At 46.7% G+C, this 21,907-nt stretch overlaps 2 protein-coding genes across 5 annotated transcripts in view; one reads left to right on the forward strand and one right to left on the reverse strand.

The window, feature by feature from the left end:
• The window catches only part of IL11RA (interleukin 11 receptor subunit alpha), a 16,869-nt gene extending 16,323 nt beyond the window's left edge, over positions 1-546 (forward strand). For both annotated transcript variants that reach the window (XM_025432575.3, XM_025432574.3), the window contains exon 13: positions 212-546. In XM_025432575.3, coding sequence (XP_025288360.1) covers positions 212-237 — 26 coding nt within the window. In that variant the 3' untranslated portion in view covers positions 238-546. The remainder of the gene's footprint in view (positions 1-211) is intronic.
• Positions 1-18,208, reverse strand: part of CCL19 (C-C motif chemokine ligand 19) — a 20,008-nt gene extending 1,800 nt beyond the window's left edge. Inside the window, exons 1-4 of one of the 3 annotated variants that reach the window (XM_025432583.3) lie at positions 17,944-18,204; positions 16,934-17,060; positions 16,616-16,709; positions 16,256-16,525 (exon numbers count right to left, since the gene is read on the reverse strand). In XM_025432583.3, the coding sequence (XP_025288368.1) occupies positions 16,505-16,525; positions 16,616-16,709; positions 16,934-17,060; positions 17,944-18,004 (303 nt within the window). In that variant the 5' untranslated portion in view covers positions 18,005-18,204 and the 3' untranslated portion in view covers positions 16,256-16,504. Of the gene's footprint in view, positions 1-182; positions 492-16,255; positions 16,526-16,615; positions 16,710-16,933; positions 17,061-17,943 lie in introns of those variants that run through there. The other 2 variants (XM_049116221.1, XM_049116220.1) reach the window with 2 other exon arrangements.
• Positions 18,209-21,907: the final 3,699 nt, after the last annotated feature.

A 21,907-nucleotide genomic window follows, 5' to 3' on the forward strand; every position in this document is an offset into this window, starting at 1 on the left:
GTATAAATTGCACAGGAATATGCACGATGCACAGGTATACCGACAGTACACAGGAACACATAATCACAGGGGCACATCCATTTGGCACATGTACACTCTCAGGTCACAGACACACTTGGACCTGAGTGTTGATCTGAATGCACAATCTGCTACACAGACTCCCCTTCTCTGCCCCTCCTTACCTTACCATTTCGCTCCTTCCCCTTTCCAGGGGAGACCAAGAAATCAGTATGCTGAGAAGAGGAGTGGTGCTGTGCAGGAGACCATGGAAGACAGAGAGAGATGGACAAATGGGTAGAATCTTTGGAAGCAAGTGTGGGTTGCAGGAGTCCTGCCTGTGTGGAGCTTGTGTGAGACTGTGAGACTGGATGGCAGAGAGTGAGCGGAAGAGTGATGGTGAGGGTGAGGGAGGCCATGATAGTTCTATGAGTGTATGTGAGCCTGTGTGAGGTTGTAGCTATCTCTCGTTTATGGCCTCCTGAAGCTTTCATTTTTTATATCCAGAAACTTCTTCCCTTCTGTTGTGTAATAAAGAATTTGACTGGTCTTTGCCTCTGATTTCTGAAAGGGAGACTTAAAATCTTTGAATTTCCTGAATAATAGGAATGCCTTTGTTATTCATGAGCCCCTTGGATTGTCATACCTGAGTTTATGCTAAGAGATGAGGTGGCTTAGTATCATCTGGGGGATGGTCACAAGAAAGATGAACCATGTCACTGGAAAGTTGGGGCTTTGAGCCTGCCTAACCTCTGGGAACAGGATGGACACTGGATATTGAGTTCAGTCAATTCGATCCTGCCTACATAATGAAATCTCAATAAAAACTCTGGATGCCAGAGCTTGTAGAACTTCCTGGTTGGTGAACACATTGATGTGCCAGGAAGGTGGGGCCTAATGTGTCCCAATGGGATTAGAGCATGAAGCTCTGCATTTGAGACCTTCGCAGACTTTGCTTTGTGTGTCTCTTCATTTGGTTGTTCCTGATGGATATCCTTTATAAACAACTAATTATAAGTATAGCACTCCTGACTCTCATATGAGTCATTCTAATGAATTATTGAAGCTGAGAGATCATGGGAACTCCCTGGGCTTGTAGCCAGTTGGTCAGAAATGTTCGTGGCTTGGGGACCCTATAAGCGGGGACATGTTGGGGACCATACCAGTAAACATGTGGAGTCTGACACTAATGGTAAGTGGTTAGTGTCTGAACTGGATTGGAGTACATGAGTTGATAGAATACCTTTCTTTTTTATTTTATTTCATTTTTTTTAAGATTTTATTTATTCATGAGAGACACACAGAGAGAGGCAGAGACAGAAGCAGGCTCCATGCAGGGAGCCCAATATGGGACTCCATCCCAGGACTCTAGGATCATGCCCTGGGCTGAAGGCAGATGCTCAACTGCTGAGCCACCCAGGCGTCCTGATAAAATACCTTTCCACTGAACATTTTATTTTATTTTTAAATTTTTATTTATTTATTTATTTTATTTTTTAATTTATGATAGTCACAGAGAGAGAGAGAGGCAGAGACACAGGCAGAGGGAGAAGCAGGCTCCATGCACCGAGAGCCCGATGTGGGATTCGATCCCGGGTCTCCAGGATCGCGCCCTGGGCCAAAGGCAGGCGCTAACCCGCTGCGCCACCCAGGGATCCCATCCACTGAACATTTTACCTAATGTCTCTATCTAGAAGAATTTTCTATCTCTTCCGTAACTCCTCAGTAGCTTCCTTACCTCATTTCCCTCATTTGTCTTTATCTTTAGCTCTGAGAATCTTAGTAAATCAGCAATTTGGACAAAGCAAGGTGTGTGTGTGGGATATTGGCACTTTCATCCTTAGGAGAATGTTTACAATGTCCTCTCCTGGAGGCATTTGAACAACCAGTCTCAAGGCTAGGGGTCAAGGCTTGGTTCCAGATTAGAGGTCAGAGTAAGAAATACTTCCCTTTCACACGCTTCACCGCACCTCAACTCTTCTTTGTGCTTCAAAGATACCAGCAGGTGGGAGGAATGGGGAAAAAAACCCAGTTGGGTTCCCCAGATTCCCTAGAACAATGACAAGTAGCAAGATAAAACTGGGGAAGTTCCCTTCTTGGGTTCACCAAGTCTCCCTAGGCCCATCACAGTGTCTATGCATCTGTCATCTGAGAACTGATCTTCACTTGGACAAGTATTGCTAAAGGGAAAGTTTTTTGGAAGCAGATCCAATTCCTGTATCACATCTGAGGACTCCAGGGTTTCACCCTCCTGACCCAGCCAGCACTGACCCTTTCCCCTGTTGACCCATTTTTCTATACCCCAAGCTGAATCCAAGAGGGATAGTTTGAGTGGAACCTGGCCTAGAATAGGGGTGCAATTTTTTCTGCCTTCTCTATCATCCATCCATGTCTACCCATCTTTGTCTTTATCAGTCTATTCTTCCTTCTTTCATCTTTCATGTCTTTTCATATCTTCATTTCCATTTGTTCATGCATATGTTCAACCATTTTAATCCAGTCATCATCTATTAATGCATCTATTCATCTATTAGTTATGTTAATAATAATTGTTGGTACTTGAGTGCCAGGCACCATGCTAAATTCTTTAAATACATTGTCTCAAGGCAATTCCTGAAGTGGAGTGCTGTGGGCTATGTTTTTGTTTATGCAAACACTTCTATACTCCTTTTTTTTTTTTTTTTCTATACTCCTTTTTATGATTTCTTTAGGGAACTCCTATCTCATGTGGTCTTGGTGAGTCTGTCAGCCACAGTGCTCTGATCAGAGTACCCCATTTCCTGGCCACTGGGATATATTGAAGAATTAAGTATATGTTATAAACAGTTAGTTGGAGTTTTTTTTTTTTTTAAGATTTTATTTATTTATTCATGAAAGAGAGAGAGAGAGGCAGAGACCCAGGCAGAGAGAGCAGCAGGCTCCATGCAGGGAGCCTGACGTCGGACTCGACCCTGGGTCTCCATGATCACACCCTGGGCTGAAGGTGGCGCTAAACCACTGAGCCACCCGGGCTGCCCCTAGTTTGAGTTTTTTGTGAGATTTGATATTAGGAAAAAGAGGCCTCTTTTATTTATTTACATTTTTTTTAAAGATTTTTTTTTTTTTTTTTTTTTACTTAAGTAATCTCTACACCCAACATGGAGTTCAAACTCACAATCCCCAGATCAAAAGTCACATGCTCTACCGACTGAACCAGTCAGGCACCCCAAAGGGTCTTTGTTTTTAGATTGTTCACTATAAAAATGTAGACTTGAGGCTTCCAGGGTTCATATTTTCTGCTGCTGGAAGAGTACCTATCTACACGAGGAATGAAGCCCCTAAAAATAATTAGAAATTAAGAGAAGGAATTAACATCATTTGGATCCCTAGGACAGAAGTAGATTAAAATCTATTAAAAAAATTTTTTTTTGAGAGAGAGAGCGTGAGCGAGCATGAGTGAGGGGATGGGCAGAGGGAAAGGGGGAGAGAGAATCCTAAGCAGGCTCCGTGCCCAGCTGTGGAGCCTGATGTGGGGCTCGATCTCAAGACCCTGAGATCATGACCTGAGCTGAAATTGAGTTAGATGCTTAACTGATTGAGCTACCCAGGCACCCCTAAAATCTATTTTTAATGGACCTAGTTATGTAATATGACAATTTTAACTTTTTGCTTAAGCTACTTTAAGTTGGGTTTTTGTCATTTGCACTGGGAAGAGCTCTGAATAATAATTACTGCATGGGATCCCTGGGTGGCGCAGCAGTTTGGTGCCTGCCTTTGGCCCAGGGCGCGATCCTGGAGACCCGGGATCGAATCCCACATCAGGCTCCCGGTGCATGGAGCCTGCTTCGCCCTCTGCCTATGTCTCTGCCTCTCTCTCTCTCTCTGTGACTATCATAAAAAAATAAAAAAAATAATTACTGTATTATTCCCATTTTACAGATGAGGAAACTAAGACCCAGAAAAATTAATTTTGACAAGTTTTCTCAGCTTATAAATGGCAGAACATTGGTATTTGGAGCAAACTCTGATGTACTACGTAAATACATCCATCTACCTGTTCATTCATCTATGCATCCATCCCATTCATTTATTTATTTGACTACGCAGGCCTAAGACTCCAAAGGCGATAAGCCTTGTCTCACTTGCTAAATCCAATTCTGAGGCTGCTTTTGGATCAGGGGTTGGCAACCTTTTTCTGTATAGGTTCATTTGGTAAATATTTAAGTTTTTGTTGGCTGTACTGTCAACTGTAATGACTACTCAACTTTGCTGTTGTAGCCCCAAAGCAAACATAGACAATATATAAAGGAACAGGAATGGCTGCATTGCAATAAAACTTTATTTACAAAAATGGGTGGCAGGCTGAATTTCTCCCATGGGCCTTAGTTTGCCAATCATGGTCTGGATCAATATTTTTGGGAACATGAGTTGGGAGTGGGAATAAGTATGCCTTGCATTTGTCCTTACCAATGAAGGAAAACAAGATTTTAATATTCAAACTCTTATGTTTGTGTCTGACTTTATGACCTTGGTTGAATGAGGGAAGAGATGATAGTATCCTCACCTGTAAAATAGAAATAATGTATATCTTGTGTACATGTGCATGACTCACACTGGGCACTCAGTGAAGGTTAGGTCAATCCCGTTTCGCATTTATCACCTACCATGTATTACCAGTATCAGGAGACTTCTCTTTATGATATCCTGGATGCAGTGAGGACACTTCAACCTAGCTTGCTGAATTCAGGAATCCTGCTTCTAAGAATAAGCTTTCATACAAGTTATATAGAGTCAGCTCTTGCAAAATCCAAATTTCTCTTTTAAATAACTCTACTCCAACTCTTATCTGCACCATTCCACTGCCTAAAACCACTCTAAGTACCCGACAAAACAAAGAGCTCTCTAGTCAACAAGCCCTATTGGACCTAGAAGCAGTTTGGCTTCCTTTTATGTCACTCAGGATATCACCCTGTACCCCAGATGGCTTTTCAACCTATTCTAAACAAATACTGCTATCTAGGAGAAAAGATTGTGTCCATATGTATTTGTATGTCTTTGTGCCCATGACTGTGTGTGAAATCGTTTGTCTGATTTACCCTTGTGTTCATATTGTGATTATAAGATTAAATGTTTGTGGTATGGGGATGCCTGGGTGGCTCAGTGGTTGAGCGTCTGCCTTCAACTCAGGGCGTGATCCCGGAGTCCTGGGATTGAGTCCCATATCGGGCTTCTTGCGAGGAGCCTGCTTCTCCCTCTGCCTATGTCTCTGCCTCTCTCTCTGTGTCTCTCATAAATACATAAAATCTTTAAAAAAATGTCTGTGGTATGTCTTTTGATGTATATGAATGATTAACTATGTACCTGTGTATGTATAAGTGGGTAGGACACATGTAAGTGGGGGTGTTGGTACTGATTTGTGTGTGGGTATGTATTCTGGTTGCTGTTCAGTCCATCGATTTGTGATTCCCACCCTCACAGGCCCTGTAGGGAACATCTATTGTATAGGGAAAAGGGGTATGAGACTCCCAGCCTGGGTTCTCAACCTCCAGGGGCCTGTAGAGGGCGTCTAGTGTATACAGAAAATGAAAATGTGTAGCTCTCGGCCTGTGGAGGGGGGCTTTGGCCTGAGGAGGCTGGGGTGTCTTGTTCCAGAAAGGAGCTGGAAATGAGCAAGAAACCAAATGACTCAGCCCCTGAAAGTCCCTGATCCTGGGAAGGGGTCTGCCTCATACCCCATCCTTCTCCAAACCTTCTGTCCATATCTGGAGGGTCCTGGCCCAGCCAGAGGGGCAGAACTTGGCCCTTCAATCTCAGAGCGTGGGTGGAACACTGTGTAGGACTTCCTGAGGTGACAGGACATCAGGATGGGGAGAAGTCTTGAGCAATAGTATACCCCCCTTTCCTGCCTCCTGCCCTCTGGAGCTTGAAATAACACCACTGCCAGGATTTTCTGAACACCCTTTCTCCTTCATTTCCTGCAGTTTGGGCTACTCCAGGCCTCAGGGTTCCTGGTTTGGGACAAGTGCAGGAAATAAGGGCCCCTGAACCCCAAATAGAAAGTGATCTACATGCCTAGAGATGAAGAACCCTGGGGGGTAGAGGAGGCTGCATGGAGGAAGGATCTCTGTAGAGGATGTGTGAGGCAGGAGGGAGGAAATTACAGGTAGAATGAACAGCAAGTACAGAGGCTTAGAGGAGGGACAGGGGTTTGTGATTAATCCCTATGTAGGTGAGGAAGGGTAAGTGGTGAGAGAGACAGAGGCTATGTGTATGTAGGTAATACCTGGGGTACTTGTGGCACTTCCTCTTGGTGATGCCATGCCTAGTGGTCAAAGTTCATGGAAGACCCTTGTGACTTTTTTTTTTAAATTTTTATTTATTTATGATAGTCACACACACACACACACACACACACAGAGGCAGAGACATAGGCAGAGGGAGAAGCAGGCTCCATGCACCGGGAGCCTGACATGGGATTCGATCCCGGGTCTCCAGGATGGCGCCCTGGGCCAAAGGCAGGCGCCAAACCGCTGCGCCACCCAGGGATCCCGACCCTTGTGACTTTAATCAGGCAGGATCATTAGGGTCTATCTAGTATCCCTTGAGTGTGATGGTTTGGGTCTTTTTGCATCACAGAATGTCAACTAGGAGAAGTGCCAGTTGGAGGTAGAAGGATTGAGTTAGGAGGAAGTGTGGTAAACATAATTCTAAAATTCTTGCCCCCTGGTGTGTATGTCTTATATCTCCTTGATTTGAGATTACCTTAACCTCTTGACCTGTGAATATGGTGGGATATCCTTCATGGGATTACATTATGATATATGACAAAATTGAGGGATTTTTGCAGATGTGATTAAGGTCCCTAATCAGTTGACTTTGAGCTCATCAAACGGGAGATTACCTTGGATGGGCCTGGCCTAATCAGTTGAGCCCTTTAAAAAAGCATCTAGAGATAAGAAATAAGCAGCAGCCTTAAAAAAACAAAACAAAACAAAACAAAACAAAACAACAACTTAAAAAGGGAGTGCCTAGGGGCACCTGGGTGGCTCTGTTGGTTAAGCATCCAATTCTTTTTTTTTTTTTTTTTTTTTTTTTTTAAGCATCCAATTCTTAACTTCAGTTCAGGTCATGATTTCAGGGTGTGAAATTGAGCCCTGCAGCTGGGCTCCGTCCTGACCATGGAGCCTGCTTAGGATTCTCTCTCTCCCTCTCCCTCTACCTGCCCCCCTCTGCTCATGTGCTCAATCTCTCTCTCTCTCTCTCTCTCTCTCTCAAAAAGGGGCAGGGTACCTGAGTGGCTCAGTCAGTAGAGCATGTATGACTCTTGATCTCAGGATCGTGAGTTCAAGCCCCATTTGTGGTGCAGAGTTTACTTAAGAAAAAGAAAAGAAGGAAGGAAGGAAGGAAGGAAGGAAGGAAGGAAGGAAGGAAGGAAGGAAGAAAGAAGCAGCAGCAGGTGCTCTCATGTTGACTTTGAAGAAGCAAACTGCCATTTGTAGAGAGGGCCATATGGCACGCGGCTAAAGGAACTCAGCCTCAGTCCTACAAGCACAACTGCCAATACTTGGTAAGTTTGAAAGATAACTCTGAATCTGAAATAAAATTGCAGCCCTGGCTGACACCTAAGTTCAGTCTGGTGAGACCCTGAGCAGAGAGGACCCAGTCAACAGGTATCTAGATTCTTGACTCACAGAAACTGTGATAATAAATTTGGATTGTTCAAAGCTGCTAAATTTGTGGTGATTTGTTAGACAGCAATAGAAAACCAGTATGAGAAGGAAGTACATAATAAATGTTAGTTAAGCCCCAGGGCTAGTTTCATAACTACTGACTATAGCTTTTTTTTTTTTTTTTTTTTTTTTTTTTTATATTGAACACTTTTATTTTTTATTTATTTATTTATTTTTTTAAATTTATTTATGATAGTCACAGAGAGAGAGAGAGAGAGGCAGAGACACAGGCAGAGGGAGAAGCAGGCTCCATGCATCGGGAGCCTGATGTGGGATTCGATCCCGGGTCTCCAGGATCGTGCCCTGGGCCAAAGGCAGGCGCCAAACCGCTGCGCCACCCAGGGATCCCCTGACTATAGCTTTTAACTGTATTTTCCTCCTGGTTTTGAAATGCCCCTCTTTCTTTAACTAACCTCTTTTCTTTCATCCTTTATTCTTTTTTTTTTTTTTTTTTAAGATTGTATTTATTTGACAGAGAGCACAGGCAGGGGGAGCAGGCAGAAGGAGAGGGAGAAAGAGACTGCCTGTTGAGCAGGGAATGTGTTGGGGGGAGCCTTGATCCCAGGACCCTGAGATGATGACCTCAGCTGAAGGCAGATACTTAACCAACTGAGCCACCCAGGTGCCCCTATTCTATTATTGAAGATAGATAGTTGTGGTGGTATTATTACTATTCCCTAAGATGCTAATTTACTTCTCATCCTGGCAGTCACTCCCTTAAAGTTAAGTATGGTTGGGGGTGCATGGGTGGCTCAGTGTGTTAAACATCTGCCTTTGGCTCAGGTTATGATCCTCAGCTCAGCAGAGAGTCTGCTTGTCCCTTTCCCTCTGCCCTTCCCTTTGCTCATGCTCTTTCTTGTGCTTTCTGTCTCTCAAATAAAATCTTTTACAAAAAGTTAAGTATGATTGTATGACATGTTTTGGCCAATGAAATATGTATAGAAATGGTGTGTGCCATTTGTGGATAGAAGTGTTTAAAAAAGAGTTCCCCTAACTGTCTTTCCTGGCTGCAGTGATCATAGAAACATGTGTTGAGATGAAGGAGCATGCCAAAAGATCAAGGCAGCCTAGAATGTTGAACCACCACATGGAACACAGCTGTGCTAAAGACCCGCCTAGACCCACAGCAGACTTGGTATGCATGGGGAATAGTTTTGTTGTGTTAAGGTACTCAGATTTGGTGTCGTTATTGCAGCATAACCTAGCTATACTGACCAATCAGGTGTGTTGGTGGTAGTTACCAGGTGTTGTAGAATAGAGATGAGATTATAACAAACTAGAAGAAGAATTTATGTTATCCTGAGATCTTGGATTTAGAATTGGATTTTGCTGTGGGCTAAATTGTGTCTGTGTGACTGTGTCTGGAGATAGGGTCTTTAGGAAGTAATTTAGATTAAATATGGTCATAAAGGTAGAACCCTAATTTGATAGGACTGTTGCCTTATGAGAAGAGAATGAGAGAGTGATCTCTTTCTCTGTGTCATGGGACATAGTGAGAAGGCAGTCATCTGCAAGATAGGTGGAGAGCTTTTACCAGCTCTCACCAGAAACAGAAACGGACTGTGCTGACACTTTTTTTTTCTTTTTTAAAAATTTTTTATTTACCTATTCATGAGAGACAGAGAGAGTGAGAGAGAGGCAGAGACACAGGCAGAGGGAGAAGCAGGCTCGATGCAGGGAGCCCGACATGGGATTTGATCACGGGTCTCCAGGATCAGGCCCCAGGCTGAAGGCGGTGCTAAACCACTGAGCCACCCGGACTGCCCTGTGCTGACACTTTGATCTTGAATTTGTAATCTACAGAACTGTGAGAAAATAAATGTCTGTTGTTTAAGCCACCCAGACTATGATATTTTAGTATGGCAATCTAAGCTAAGACAGATGTGGTAATTGCTAAAACTCTGGATAATCTCTCTTTGGGGAGGAGTGAAGCTTTTTGCTTGTATAAGCAAAAGTGATATATATTAGGTGATACCTTTAAATTTTTTTTTTTTATTGATGTTCAATTTACTAACATACAGAATAACCCCCAGTGCCCGTCACCCATTCACTCCCACCCCCCGCCCTCCTCCCCTTCCAACACCCCTAGTTCGTTTCCCAGAGTTAGCAGTCTTTACGTTCTGTCTCCCTTTCTGATATTTCCCACACATTTCTTCCCCCTTCCCTTATATTCCCTTTCACTATTATTTATATTCCCCAAATGAATGAGAACATATAATGTTTGTCCTTCTCCGACTGGCTTACTAAATTTTTTTTAATTTAAAAGATTTTATTTATTTATTTATTTATTCATCACACACACACACACACACACACACACAGAGTGAGGCAGGCAGAGACATAGGCAGAGGGAGAAGCGGGTTCCTCACAAGGAGCTCGATGTGGGACTCGATCCCAGGATCCAAGATCATGCCCTGGGCTGAAGGCAGGCACTAAACCACTGAGCCACCCAGGGATCCCCTAATTATATATATTTAAATGAGATTTTGAAAATAGGCATGGTCAATAGTTTCTGTATGACAAGATTCGCTACTGTATCACCAGCACTCAGAAAAGTGCCTGGTAAGAATAAAGAGATGTTCTGGGTTCCAGTGATGTAGCATCACTTTAGACACAAGGATTTTCCAGGGCTAGGACCCTATGTCATGGCAGCTCTGTGACTAGTGGGGGCCCTACACTAACAGATGTTCTGATACTTAGGGCACCAATGCCAAGAGGTGCCATTTACATAGACTGCAGGGAAAATGGTGTCCCTGGGTTATGCAATGTTGATGTCCTGCCTGGCAGGCACAGTGTTCCTGATAGTGTTAGGATTTCTTGAGAGATGGTAGCCTAATAGTAATGGGGGACCTTGACATTAGTGGAGGTCCTGTCAGCAATGGGACATCATTAAGTATTAGGATGTCCTGTTGGTCTGTTCTTGAATTGATGAAGGGTGTTTAAAGTGTTGGGCCCCTGGTAGGAATGGGTGGCTTCTTCTTGGAGGAGACTTCTTGAAATGATGATCTAACAGGTATGAGACTGGCAAGGTGACTGAGGTTTTGATGGTGTTGGGTTCAGATTTCCAGGGACTGTGACTCTGAGATCCAGAGCCCGGGGGGATCCAGTTGTCCTGGTAGGGCAATGTGGAAGCTGCTGGAGTTAAAGCCATCCCACTTCCACTGGGTTGGAGCCCAGGGCAGCTCATGTCTTCTGTCTCCTCACAGGACCCAGGGGAGGCTAGAAGGTCCTAGAAACAGGAGTAGGGTAGAGAGGTCTGACTCCCCCATTTACTCTGATCCTCAGAGGTTCCACCCTCATTCTTGTCCTCCTCTCCTGTCCTGCCTGATCCTGGCCCCTCAGGAGTGGACGTGGCCCTCAAAAGCCGGTCCTTCAGGAGTCTGATCCTACCCCATGATCCCCAGATGCTCTGCCCTGTGGAGGAACCCCACCTCGTACCCCACTTGCTGGCTCAGAAAGCTGAGTCTGCCCCATTCAGAATCCTTGCCCACACAACACCCTTGTCTGGCCCCTACTTCTCAGGATCCCAAGCCCTACCCCTCAATTCCTCCTGTCCTTTTAACATCACCTGGTCCTGGCCTCTGATACTCCCCTGGGAATGGAGGTAAAAATGTGGGCATATCTGTGGCCTGATCTCCATCTCCACCACTCAACCTTGGGAATACTGAGACTTGAACAGACCTGGAGAACCTGTGCCTATTTCCTCCTGGAAGCTTTGGGGAAGCTAACTCCCCTTCAGCTGGAGAGCCAGGAGGCTAGAGGCCCTCCAGGTGACATCTCTACATCTGGGCTCAAGCACAGGCTCCTCCAGCTTCTCCTCTTGTTTTGTTTGTTTGTTTTTTTTTCTCCCAACTTTTCCTAGCAATCCAAGCCATGTCCCAACTGGAAATCCCAGCCCTCAGCCCTCACTGCAAGGGCTAGGCATCAAGCAATCTCAGCTTTGTCACGGACTAGTTCAGTGGACTTGGGAGCTCACACTACCTCTCTGTGCCTCAATTTCCTCATATATAAAATGGGACTAATGATCTCCACCTCATAGGGTTATTAGAGGATGAAGTGATATAATTAATACACGTAAAGGACTCAGCTTGGAGCTTGACACATGGTTAGCACCACAAAGTAATGGCTTTCCGTGTTCCTTGAGGGCCACTTACTTAGACCTGGCCCTGCTGTATTGTTTCCCATTTTTATTTGGGAAATGGGTGAACTCACAGATGTGGTATGTGTAGGAGCTTAGAGTATAGATTCTGGAGCCAGACTGCCCAGTTAGGATGCCCCCAGCTCTGCCACTTTATCGTCTGTCCAGCCTGGGTGAGTACTTAACCTCTGCACCTCAGTTTCCTCAGCTGTAACATAAGAATCATACTAGTACTTAAAGCAGTGCCCAACATGAGTGGTGAACACGCTAGTGCTACAGAGCCATGTCTTTTCATGTTGACAAGTCTCAGGGGCCACTGAAGAAGTTCTCTAGCCAGAGAAGTGCCGGCTTATTCTTACAGAGGGGTTCTTGAGGAAATTCCCCACTTGGGAGTCTTGCTCCTTTGTGAGACTGTTATTTCCAAGATTTTCTGGCTCTTTCTGAGTTTCCCGGAGGCCAGAAGAGGGGAGCCTGGGGGTGGGTGCTTACCGAAAAATCGAACATGAGCTGATGAAAATATGATCAAAACCGTATGGGTCTGGCTCTTACCAAACACCCATGAAACAGAGACAGCTCCAATGTCTTGGGAACTGGATGTGCTCCAGGTATGACTTGGGTGGGGCATGGGAAAGGGCCATTTTCAGTTGCATTTTTTGTTAATCAAATAAATACTGAGGCTTGTTCTGTGCCAGCCCCTGAGAAGAGCAATGTTGGCAGTGGAGACGAACAGGTCCAATCCCTTTCTCTGGGAACTCTATCAATAGACAGGACTTTTATCCTTTTTGTCCATCATGTAGACTGGAGTTGGGAGTTCTCTGAGCAGGGATGTTAGGTCTCTTTAGGGAGATGTTGGCTGCTGGGGCCTTAGGCCTTCAGGGTAGGGAGTTTTCACTCAGCTGTTGGCCTTAAACCCGCAGCAAGCACCATGTGCCCTAGACAGGAAGTTGTCTACTTAGAGGCAGGTGGCAAGGCCCCTGTATTCTGGTTGGGGAGCTTGAAGTCCATACTATCCCTTGGAGAAGCTGGCAGCCTCATCATTGTCAGGCAGGTAGGTAGGCTTCTGCCCTGCCAGAGCTTGGGATGACGACTCGGCACTTGTCAGCAAATCATAGTAAAACAGGGAGCAGGTGCTGAGAATGTTTGGGTTGGAACAAGTCACAGGTTGCTGGGCTAAGCACTCATGTATCTGGCAAGGAGATGAGAGGGTAAGACTCAGTGCTCAGGAGACGTTGGTGGCTGGGGAAGGGAAGGCACTGGCTGGAGAAGCTCCCTGTGGTACTCTGGTGTCTGTCCCCTCAGGCTCTCTTGAAATTCTTTATTCCCCAGGCCTCCAGGGCCTGGCCAGAGGCTGTTCAATCCAAGCCCCCTCACTAGCTCCTGAATTATTTTCTCTCTTCCTGAGTCTCAGCTCTTTCTTTGTTTCCAGAGGGTGTTCCCTGGGGCCCCAAGAAGTAGGGACATTTCTGAATGTGCATGACTTTGGAGGAGCCTATGTGAATGCTGGGGGTTTAGTTTCAAACCCAAAGATTCATGAGTCAAATCTTTAAAAAAAGTTTTTTTTTAAATTTATTTCAGAGAAAGAGAGCATGATGAGATGGGGGAGAAGGGCAGAGGGAGAAGCAGACTCCCCACCGATCAGGGAGCTTGATGAAGGGCTTGATCCCAGGACTCTGGGATCATGACCTGAGCCAAAGGCAGAAGCTTAGACGACTGAGCCACCCAGGTTTCCCCTGGAGGAACTCTAAAAAATTAAGCACCTCTCCCTGTACACCTGACTGATTGGGAAACTAAGATTTTAGAGATGGGGATAAGGAAGAGACTTGGCTGGAATAGCACAATGAGATGCAGAAGCAGTACTGTGGGCTGGGCACTGAGCTCAGGACTTGTTCCTGTCTGCCCCTCAGTGGCAGTGTTAGGGAGGTAGTGTCCAGGGCCTCTGTCATAGTAACATCTTCTTCAGGGCTCCTGCCCTCACTTCCCCTACTCTATCTGGGTTTTTCCCTCCAAGAATCCAAAAGGAGGTTTTGTGTCCTCCTCGGTGGCAGGCTGACTTCTACTTGGCTTCACTGGGAACTGAGAAGGATTTGAAGCGATGTGTTCTCTTCACACCTGTGTTCGTCCTCTGCCTGTTGGAGTAGAGGGTACCAGGTCCAAAAGGTGTCTATTATTGGGACCCTGGGGCTTCATGGTTGGCTGCCTTAATGGATGATGGATGAGTAGATGGGTGGAGAAGTGGATGGATGACTGGCAGTCTGATGGATGCAGAAATGGCTAAATGGATTTATGCATGGGTGCATGAATTAGATGGCTAATTTCCTCCAGGCAGGAGAGCCAAACTTCCCAACTATAGCAGTTGTTCTTACAAACTATCCCCACCCCCACCCCCACCTCCTGTGACTCTAAGATCTGAGATATCTGAGATTTTGAATACTTTACTTCTGGGAGCAGAGGGGAGGAAGAAGCTGCTGAGCACTCAGCTTAGTGAGGAGCAGATGGCACAACCCCCTCACCACTGCTCCCCTTCCCAGGCTGCCCAGGCCTGGTTCTGTTACCAGATGAGGAATATCTGGTGTATTGATAACCTCTCTTCCCAGGTGATGTTGCTCAGTTCACTGTCATAGCTGCCATCCAACCCTAGTGCCACAGACTTGCTGCTCTCAATGGGACAGGCCCTTAGAGGCCAAGCTGGAGACCAGCAGCTTCCCCAGGGGACTTCCCAAGCAGGAATTCACTCCACCCAGAGCAGCCCTGTGGTGTGCTCCAAGAGTCACAGTGCTTTCACCTCCTGGGGAGGAGACTCCTTCTCTGTACCTACCTGGTCTTAGTATTGCCTTGGCCCTGGTGCCCACATGGGCTGCAGGGGTGGTGGTAGGATTCCTCCATGCTAAATCTCCCCAGCTACCTGACTACTCCTTCTTGCACCCTTTGGATCCTCTCCCATTCTGACTTCTGGCTCCCAGGTCTGTCTGTCAGTATCCCTTGAGAGGTGAGGCTCCAGGATTGCTCAAATGGGCTGGACCTGGCCCAAGCTGACTGAGGAAGGAAGGCTAGCTTGAAAGCCAGATTCTGTGTGGGCAGGGGTGCCTGGGTGGCTCAGTGGTTGAGCGTCTGCCTTTGGCTCAGGTCTTGGTCCTGGGGTCCTGAGATGGAGTCCCCCATCAGGCTCCCTACAGGGAGCCTCCTTCTCCCTCTGCCTATGTCTCTGCATGTCTCTCATGAATAGATTTTTTTTTTAAAGATTTTATTTATTCATAGAGATGCAGAGAGAGAGAGAGAGAGAGAGAGAGGCAGAGACACAGGCGGAGGGAGAAGCAGGCTCCATGCAGGGAGCCCGAAGTGGGACTAGATCCAGGGTCTCCAGGATCGCGCCCTGGGCTGCAGGCGGCTCCAAACTGCTGCGCCACCCAGGGATCCCCCTCATGAATAGATTTTTAAAATATTTTATTTATTTATTCATGAGAGACATAGAGAGAAAGAGAGAGATAAGCAGAGACACAGACAGAGCAAGAAGAAGGCTCCCCACAAGGAGCCCGATGTGGGACTCAATCCTGGACCTTGGGATTAGGCCCTGAGCCGAAGGCAGGTGCTCAACCACTAAGCCACCCAGGCGTCCTGATAAATAAAACCTTTAAAGAAAAAAAGAAATATTCTACGTGGGCAGATGGGCCCTCAGCATTGGCTGTTGAACCTTTCCTCTCATATGTATTCATTTTCTAGCCAGAGTGTCTACCTTGTGCCAGGCAGCGTACTAGAAACCAAAATAGATACGGTCCCTACTGAGGAAGGCTGACAAACTATCAATTATAACTTAGCGTGATGAGTGCTATAGGGGGAGGGGGCAAGGCCCCTGGGAGCTTGGGAGGAAGGCAGGCTACCTAACCTAGCCAGTCTGGAGTCAGGGGAGGCTTTCTGGAGAAAGAGTCATCAAGACCCAGATGGGAAGGCAGGTGAGCTGATGAGAGAGAAGAGTGTTTAGACAGAGGGAATAGCGTGGGTGGATGGGTACTTCCCCCTCTCACTCTGGCAGTAGAGCTGGGCCTTTTCCTGCCCCCAGCCATGAAAGCTGGTTCTTGACAACTCCCTTCCCCCTGGTGATACGTGATCCCTGAGACACCTGGACACTTTGCCTTGGAGAGGAAAGACTGGGAGGCATGAGAGAGTTTGGCTCAATCAGAACAGACATAGGTTTGGTGTAACTGAACTGAACCATGCAGAGTGAGAAGGCTGTGAGGAAACGTGAGGTGGGGCCCTGATCATGGGAATTGATCCCGAGAACACAGGGTGTTAAGTAGGGAGGGGTCCATGAGGAGGTTGCTCAGGTTGCAGAAGGAAAATTTGATCCTGCCATCCCATCTCCCCATTTCCTCTTCTAGTCCTTCCAGACAGACAACAAACAGCAGACAGACAGATCTGTGGGTACCAGTTGGGCTTTATTGGAAGCACTGCAATCTGAGTGCGGAGGAGAAGCTGTGCTCCTGCCACACTCACCCCTGCTCACACTCACACTCAAATTGACACTCCAGGCCCTTGAGCCTGCTGTGTCAGGTCCGGTGCAGAGTTGCTGGAGGCCTGGTTTCCCTTCTCATCCTTGGTTCCCCAGGGCTGCAGTGATTCACATCCCTTCTCTCAGACACACCACTCCCTCCAGGGCTGTCATGGGCTAACTGCTGTGGCCCTTGTTCTAGGGGAGGAAGGAGAGTCAAGGTCATGGGTTCGGGTCTTGGGCAGGGGCTCTGAGGGAGAAGGCAGGGCTGGGGAGGGCTGGGCTTGCCTTTGCAGAGTTCTTCTGCAGTCTCCGGATGATGCGGTCCACCCAGGGCTGGTCTGGGGGTGCACAGAGCTGGCGACCCTTCAGTGTGGTGAACCTGGAGTCAGAGGTCAAAGGTCAGAGAGAACAGAGCCCTGGAACCCAGCTTCCTGGCAGGCCCTGGTGTGAGGGGCAGAGGCTGAGGACCACATCTGGGAACCTGTTTCAGGGGCTTCCTTGTAGAGGTTGGGCTTGGCAAGGAGAAGACAGATAAGAAGGTGGGGGTATCACCAGTGGCTGATGGGGGAGATGAGGCTAGACAGGCTACACTCCACAACTCACACAACGGCAGGCAGTCTACAGCCATCCTTGATGAGGAGGTAGTGAAAGGCTCGCACGATATTCCCAGGGATGGGACGCTGGGTTACAGAAAGGCAGCAGTCTTCAGCATCATTGGCACCACCCAGAGCTGGGGAGTGGGTAGGGGAGAGAAAGTAGTGTCAGGACATAGTGACCCTGAGGTGGGGGGGGGGAGAAGGGCAGTTAAATCTGTTATTTGGGCTGGTATGTTATCAATATGACCCTAATGGTTGCTAAATATATTGAAGCACTTCTAAGGTGTTTGCTAAACAACCACTGCCCTGAGCTCCACAAATGCCCTCCTGCTGCCCTGATCACCCCAACCTCTCTCCCAGGACCTTTCTTTTTTTTTTTTTTTAGATTATTTATTTATTTATTAATAAGAGACACAGAGACAGAAAGAGTCAGAGACACAGGCAGAGGGAGAAGCAGGCTCCATGCAGGGAGCCCGACGTGGGACTCGATCCTGGGTCTCCAGGATCACACCCTGGGCCGAAGGCGGCACTAAACCGCTGAGCCACCAGGGCTGCCCTCCCAGGACCTTTCAACTGCCACATCAGTGAAGAGTTGATGCTGCTTACAGCATGGGGGTGGGAAGGAGAGGTGAGGAGTAGGGGATGGGGTAGCAGGAGACCTGGGTTATAGAGGACTTCTGAATTGTTAAATACTTGGACAATTAGCCCTGTCTCAGTGTCTCCCATTCTCCCCACCATAAACTAACATATACTGTTCTTTCCTGTCTGGGAAACTGAGGCAGCAGGGAACAGAGGCTGCAGGGGAGGAGTAGCCATGGGCCCTGGGTTACATCAAGAGATAGACAGTCAGGGGCCCCGTTACACCCACATTCATAGGTACACACACAGGGCTCAGGGAACCCTCCAGTTCCCCCAAACACGCAGACCTAATGCAGCGTCCCTCATGTCCAGAGCAAAGGAGCCTGAGATTTAGACACCCCCTCCCCCTGCCCACCATAAGCCTGCCCTCAGCCTTACCAGGGGAGGTCCAGAGGAGCAGCAGGCTGAGGGCCAGTAGCACAGCTGCTTGGGATGCCATGGAGAGGGAACAGAGCAGCAACCGACAGTGAGTGTGAGCCCGGGTGAATCTCTGGGCAAGCTGGAGTCTCTGTGAGGCTGCAACTTGGCCGGGAGTGGGAGGGAGCAATGGAAAGCTCACAGGCGTCCTTGTGGGGTGCAAGGGGGTCTGGGAATGTGTGTGAAAGCCTCTGTGAGGCTGCAACTGCCTCCTATTTATGGCTCAGAACTTTCGCTTTCCCAGCTCAGAAATTCCCCTCCACATCCATTCCGTGGATTCCCCTTTGCCCCCCTCTTGCTGACGGAACCTGCCCTTGCCCCTGCCCCCGCCCCCCCCCCCCCCCCCCCCCCCCCCCCCCGCCTTCTTCCTCAGTAGCTTCCCTGCTCTTCTGCTTTTTTTGGCTTCATCTCTGAGAACCTAAGCAGTCTGCAGTCTGGTCAAGAGAAGGGACTTTGAAATGCCAGCTCAGGATAGAGGGTCTGCAATATCACCTTCCTGGTGGCATTTGCATCATTAACCATAGGGCTGGCTTTCAGAAGTGATGGTCAGGACTGGGGGTCAGAATGAGGAGTTGAACCCCTTCCCTGGGTTCAGCCCCTAATTCTCATTCCCATCTCTGTGGTTCTTCTCTTCTCTCTGGTGCTGGTGGGGGTGAAGAAGGTTCTCTGGTCCTCTCAGAACAACCATGAAGCCTGGGATGGCCCCAGTGCTGCCTATCCATTATCTGGGAGCCAGTCCCTTCCTGGCAGAGTTGAAAGGGAAATATTCCTTGGGAGGAGGCCCAGCACCCATCCCGCATCTTGGTCCTTTGGGATTCAACCTCCTGGCTCAGCCAACACTACCCCTTCTCTATTTGCCATGTTCATATATCTAACACCTGTGACCACAGAACATCTGGAGGGAGCCTGGCCTGGAAGAGCTTCCTTCATCTTGCCCCTGCTCTCAATCCTGGGAACCAAGAGGGGATTTTTTAAGGAGAGGGGCTGGTCAGCTCATATTCAGACAATCCCCAAATTTTCAAGGAATTGACAGATGGAGGAGGGGATGAGTGGTTTCCCATCATTATGAGAAAGACCAGGACTCAAAAGGGAAGTTAATATGTGGTACACCCATTCAACCATCCCACCCAAGCTCTGAACCCTCTCTTGGATGGGGTGGTGTTTCCCTCATAAATTTCTGACTTATCTTTCTTTCCATCCATTATTATTATTAATAATAATAACAGTATTTCTTACTCTTTACTCTGTGCTGGGCTCTGTATCAAGGACTTGATTTTATCAACTTCCCCAACAAAACTATGAAGTAATTTATATTATTAACATATTATTGTTCCTTTTTTACACATAAAGAAAATGAGGCTCAGAGCACAAGATCACATGGCAAGTAACTGTCTTGTGCTTAGGTGTCTTTTGCTTTAAGGTTTACACTTTTTCCCACTGTCCCATGCGCCCATCTGCTGACTGTCCATTGATCATAGAACAGTACAGATCGGTGAGACTCTACAGATAGAATGCCTTAGTTGAGATTCAAATTCCATCACTTGCTAGCTGTGTCACCATGTGCAAGTTATCCAGTTCCTGTGTCTTAATATCCTTATCTATAAAATAGGAATGGTACTAGGTCTACCTTTTTTTTTTTTTAAGATTTTATTTAATTATTTGAGAAAGAGTGCATACACGGGCAGAGCAGCAGAGGGAGAGGGAGAAACAGAGTCACCGCTGAGCAGGAAGCCCGACATGGGGCTTCATCCCCTGACCCTGGGATCATGACCTGAGTGAAAGGCAGATGCTTAACCGACTGAGCCACCTAGGCGCCCCTCTAGATCGACTTCTTAGGGTTACCTTAGGAGGTAATCTGAGTAAAGTCCTTAGTTTAGAGACTGGCATGTGATAAATACTCATCAAATATTGTTGATTATTATTATTCTGCCCTTTCATTCAGATATATGTCAGTTCATCTGAACTTTCCATTGATCTCTGCATCCTTCTGCTTATGGCAGTTCTGATTATTCTCTGTTCCTACCGTCATCCATCCTCCACTCCGCTCTACCCTGCTCTGTTCTCTGAAAGCCTGACCTCTCTAGACTGAATTACTCAGGATCTTTTGCTTTCCAGCTTCTGTTTGAGTTTGGTCCACAGGAGGCAGCAGCAGGAGATCGGTAGATGATAGGAGAGAGAAGTTAATTCAAAAAAAAAAAAAAAAAAAAAGGGATCCCTGGGTGGCTCAGTGGTTTGGCGCCTGCCTTTGGCCCAGGGCGCGATCCTGGAGACCCGGGATTGAATCCCACATCGGGCTCCCGGTGCATGGAGCCTGCTCCTCCCTCTGCCTGTGTCTCTGCCTCTCTCTCTCTTTCTGTGACTATCATAAATAAATAAAAATTAAGAAAAAAAAAAAAAAAAAGAGAAGTTAATTCTCCAGATCCTTCATCTTGCTGCAGTCCTGGCAGTGAATAGTTTTCTTTCTGGTAGTTGTTTCAGGAGTGGTCTTCCAACAGCAGCAGCAGCATCTCCTAGAAATTTGTTAGAAATGGGAATTCTCAGGTGCTATCCCAGACCTCCTGGAGTAATGTGTATTTTGACACATCTTCTACGTGTTGCTACGTGTCGAAGTCTGAGAACCACTCCTCTACAGTTACATATCCTTTGGGGCTGCCTCCTCTCTGTGGGTCTCTCTGTAAGGTTCCTGAAACCCTGTTCCCTCTTCTTGACCCATCAGGCTTTGGTATGGTAATGGTTTCCCACTATTGCTAAATCCTGGGTGCCTCACTACCCCATGTCGGTTTCTTAATCTTGACCCCACCTCTTAAATAGCTTCTTTGTTAAAATCTTTCTGGTTGAAGTTTTTTTGCATGTGCCACCTGTTTCCTGCCAGGATCTTTTTTTTTTTTTTTTAAGATTTTATTTATTTGTTTAAGAAACAGAAATAGAGCATGGGTGGGGAGGGGAGGGAGAAGCAGGCTCCCCACTGAGCAGTGAGTCCAATACAGGGCTCAATCCCAGGACCCTGGGATCATGACCTGAGCAGAAGGCAGACGCTTAACTGACCGAGCCACAGAAGAGATCCCAGGAAATAGATTCCCACAATGGGATTCTAGGATTGGGCTGCTCATATATTTGATAAATGCACAGATAATCTCTGCATGGGGAAAGAGGACACAAAGTAATCTGGAGCATGCAGAAGCATCACAGTCACTTGGATTATTACCAGTGAGGCATAGGGGAAATGTTGGTGGAGGCCAAGACATTAGAAGATAAAAAAATGACTGAGGTACTTAATTACTATGGCCACAAATGGTAATTTCAAATGATGAGGACCTACATATATTGTTGAGTGGGTTGCCTGTTTTTGATACTGCTAGAAAAATTATATTTTAAAAAAAGGTAAAAAGATACTGTGAACTTCTGTCTCAAAGTGTGGGTGGAGATCCAGATAAACTCTATGGAATTCTTAAGAAATCTTAATTTTATTTGATCACAGGGCAGATGTGGCTGAGGATCAAGCCCAAGACCTGACTGTATGGGTTGCAGAGTTGCGACACCAGGTAAATGCACAACTCTACCATATCCCTTAAGCTAGAATAAGGGTGCTGTTGGAAAGGAATTGGATTCTGAAACTTGTGATGAGGACATTTGGAAAGAGATGAACAAGGCTGATAATTCTGTTTTTTAAAAAATATTTTCGGGGCAGCCCAGGTGGCTCAGTGGTTTGTTTATTTATTTATTTATTTATTTATTTATTTATTTATTTATTTATAGTTTTTATTTATTTATGATAGTCACACACAGAGAGAGAGAGAGAGAGAGAGAGAGAGAGAGAGAGAGAGAGAGAGACTGGCAGAGACATAGGCAGAGGGAGAAGCAGGCTCCATGCACCGGGAGCCTGAGGTGGGACTCGATCCCGGGTCTCCAGGATCGTGCCCTGGGC

The sequence above is a fragment of the Canis lupus genome, chromosome 11 (genome assembly GCF_003254725.2).
Source record: "Canis lupus dingo isolate Sandy chromosome 11, ASM325472v2, whole genome shotgun sequence".
Classification (NCBI taxonomy): domain Eukaryota; kingdom Metazoa; phylum Chordata; class Mammalia; order Carnivora; family Canidae; genus Canis; species Canis lupus.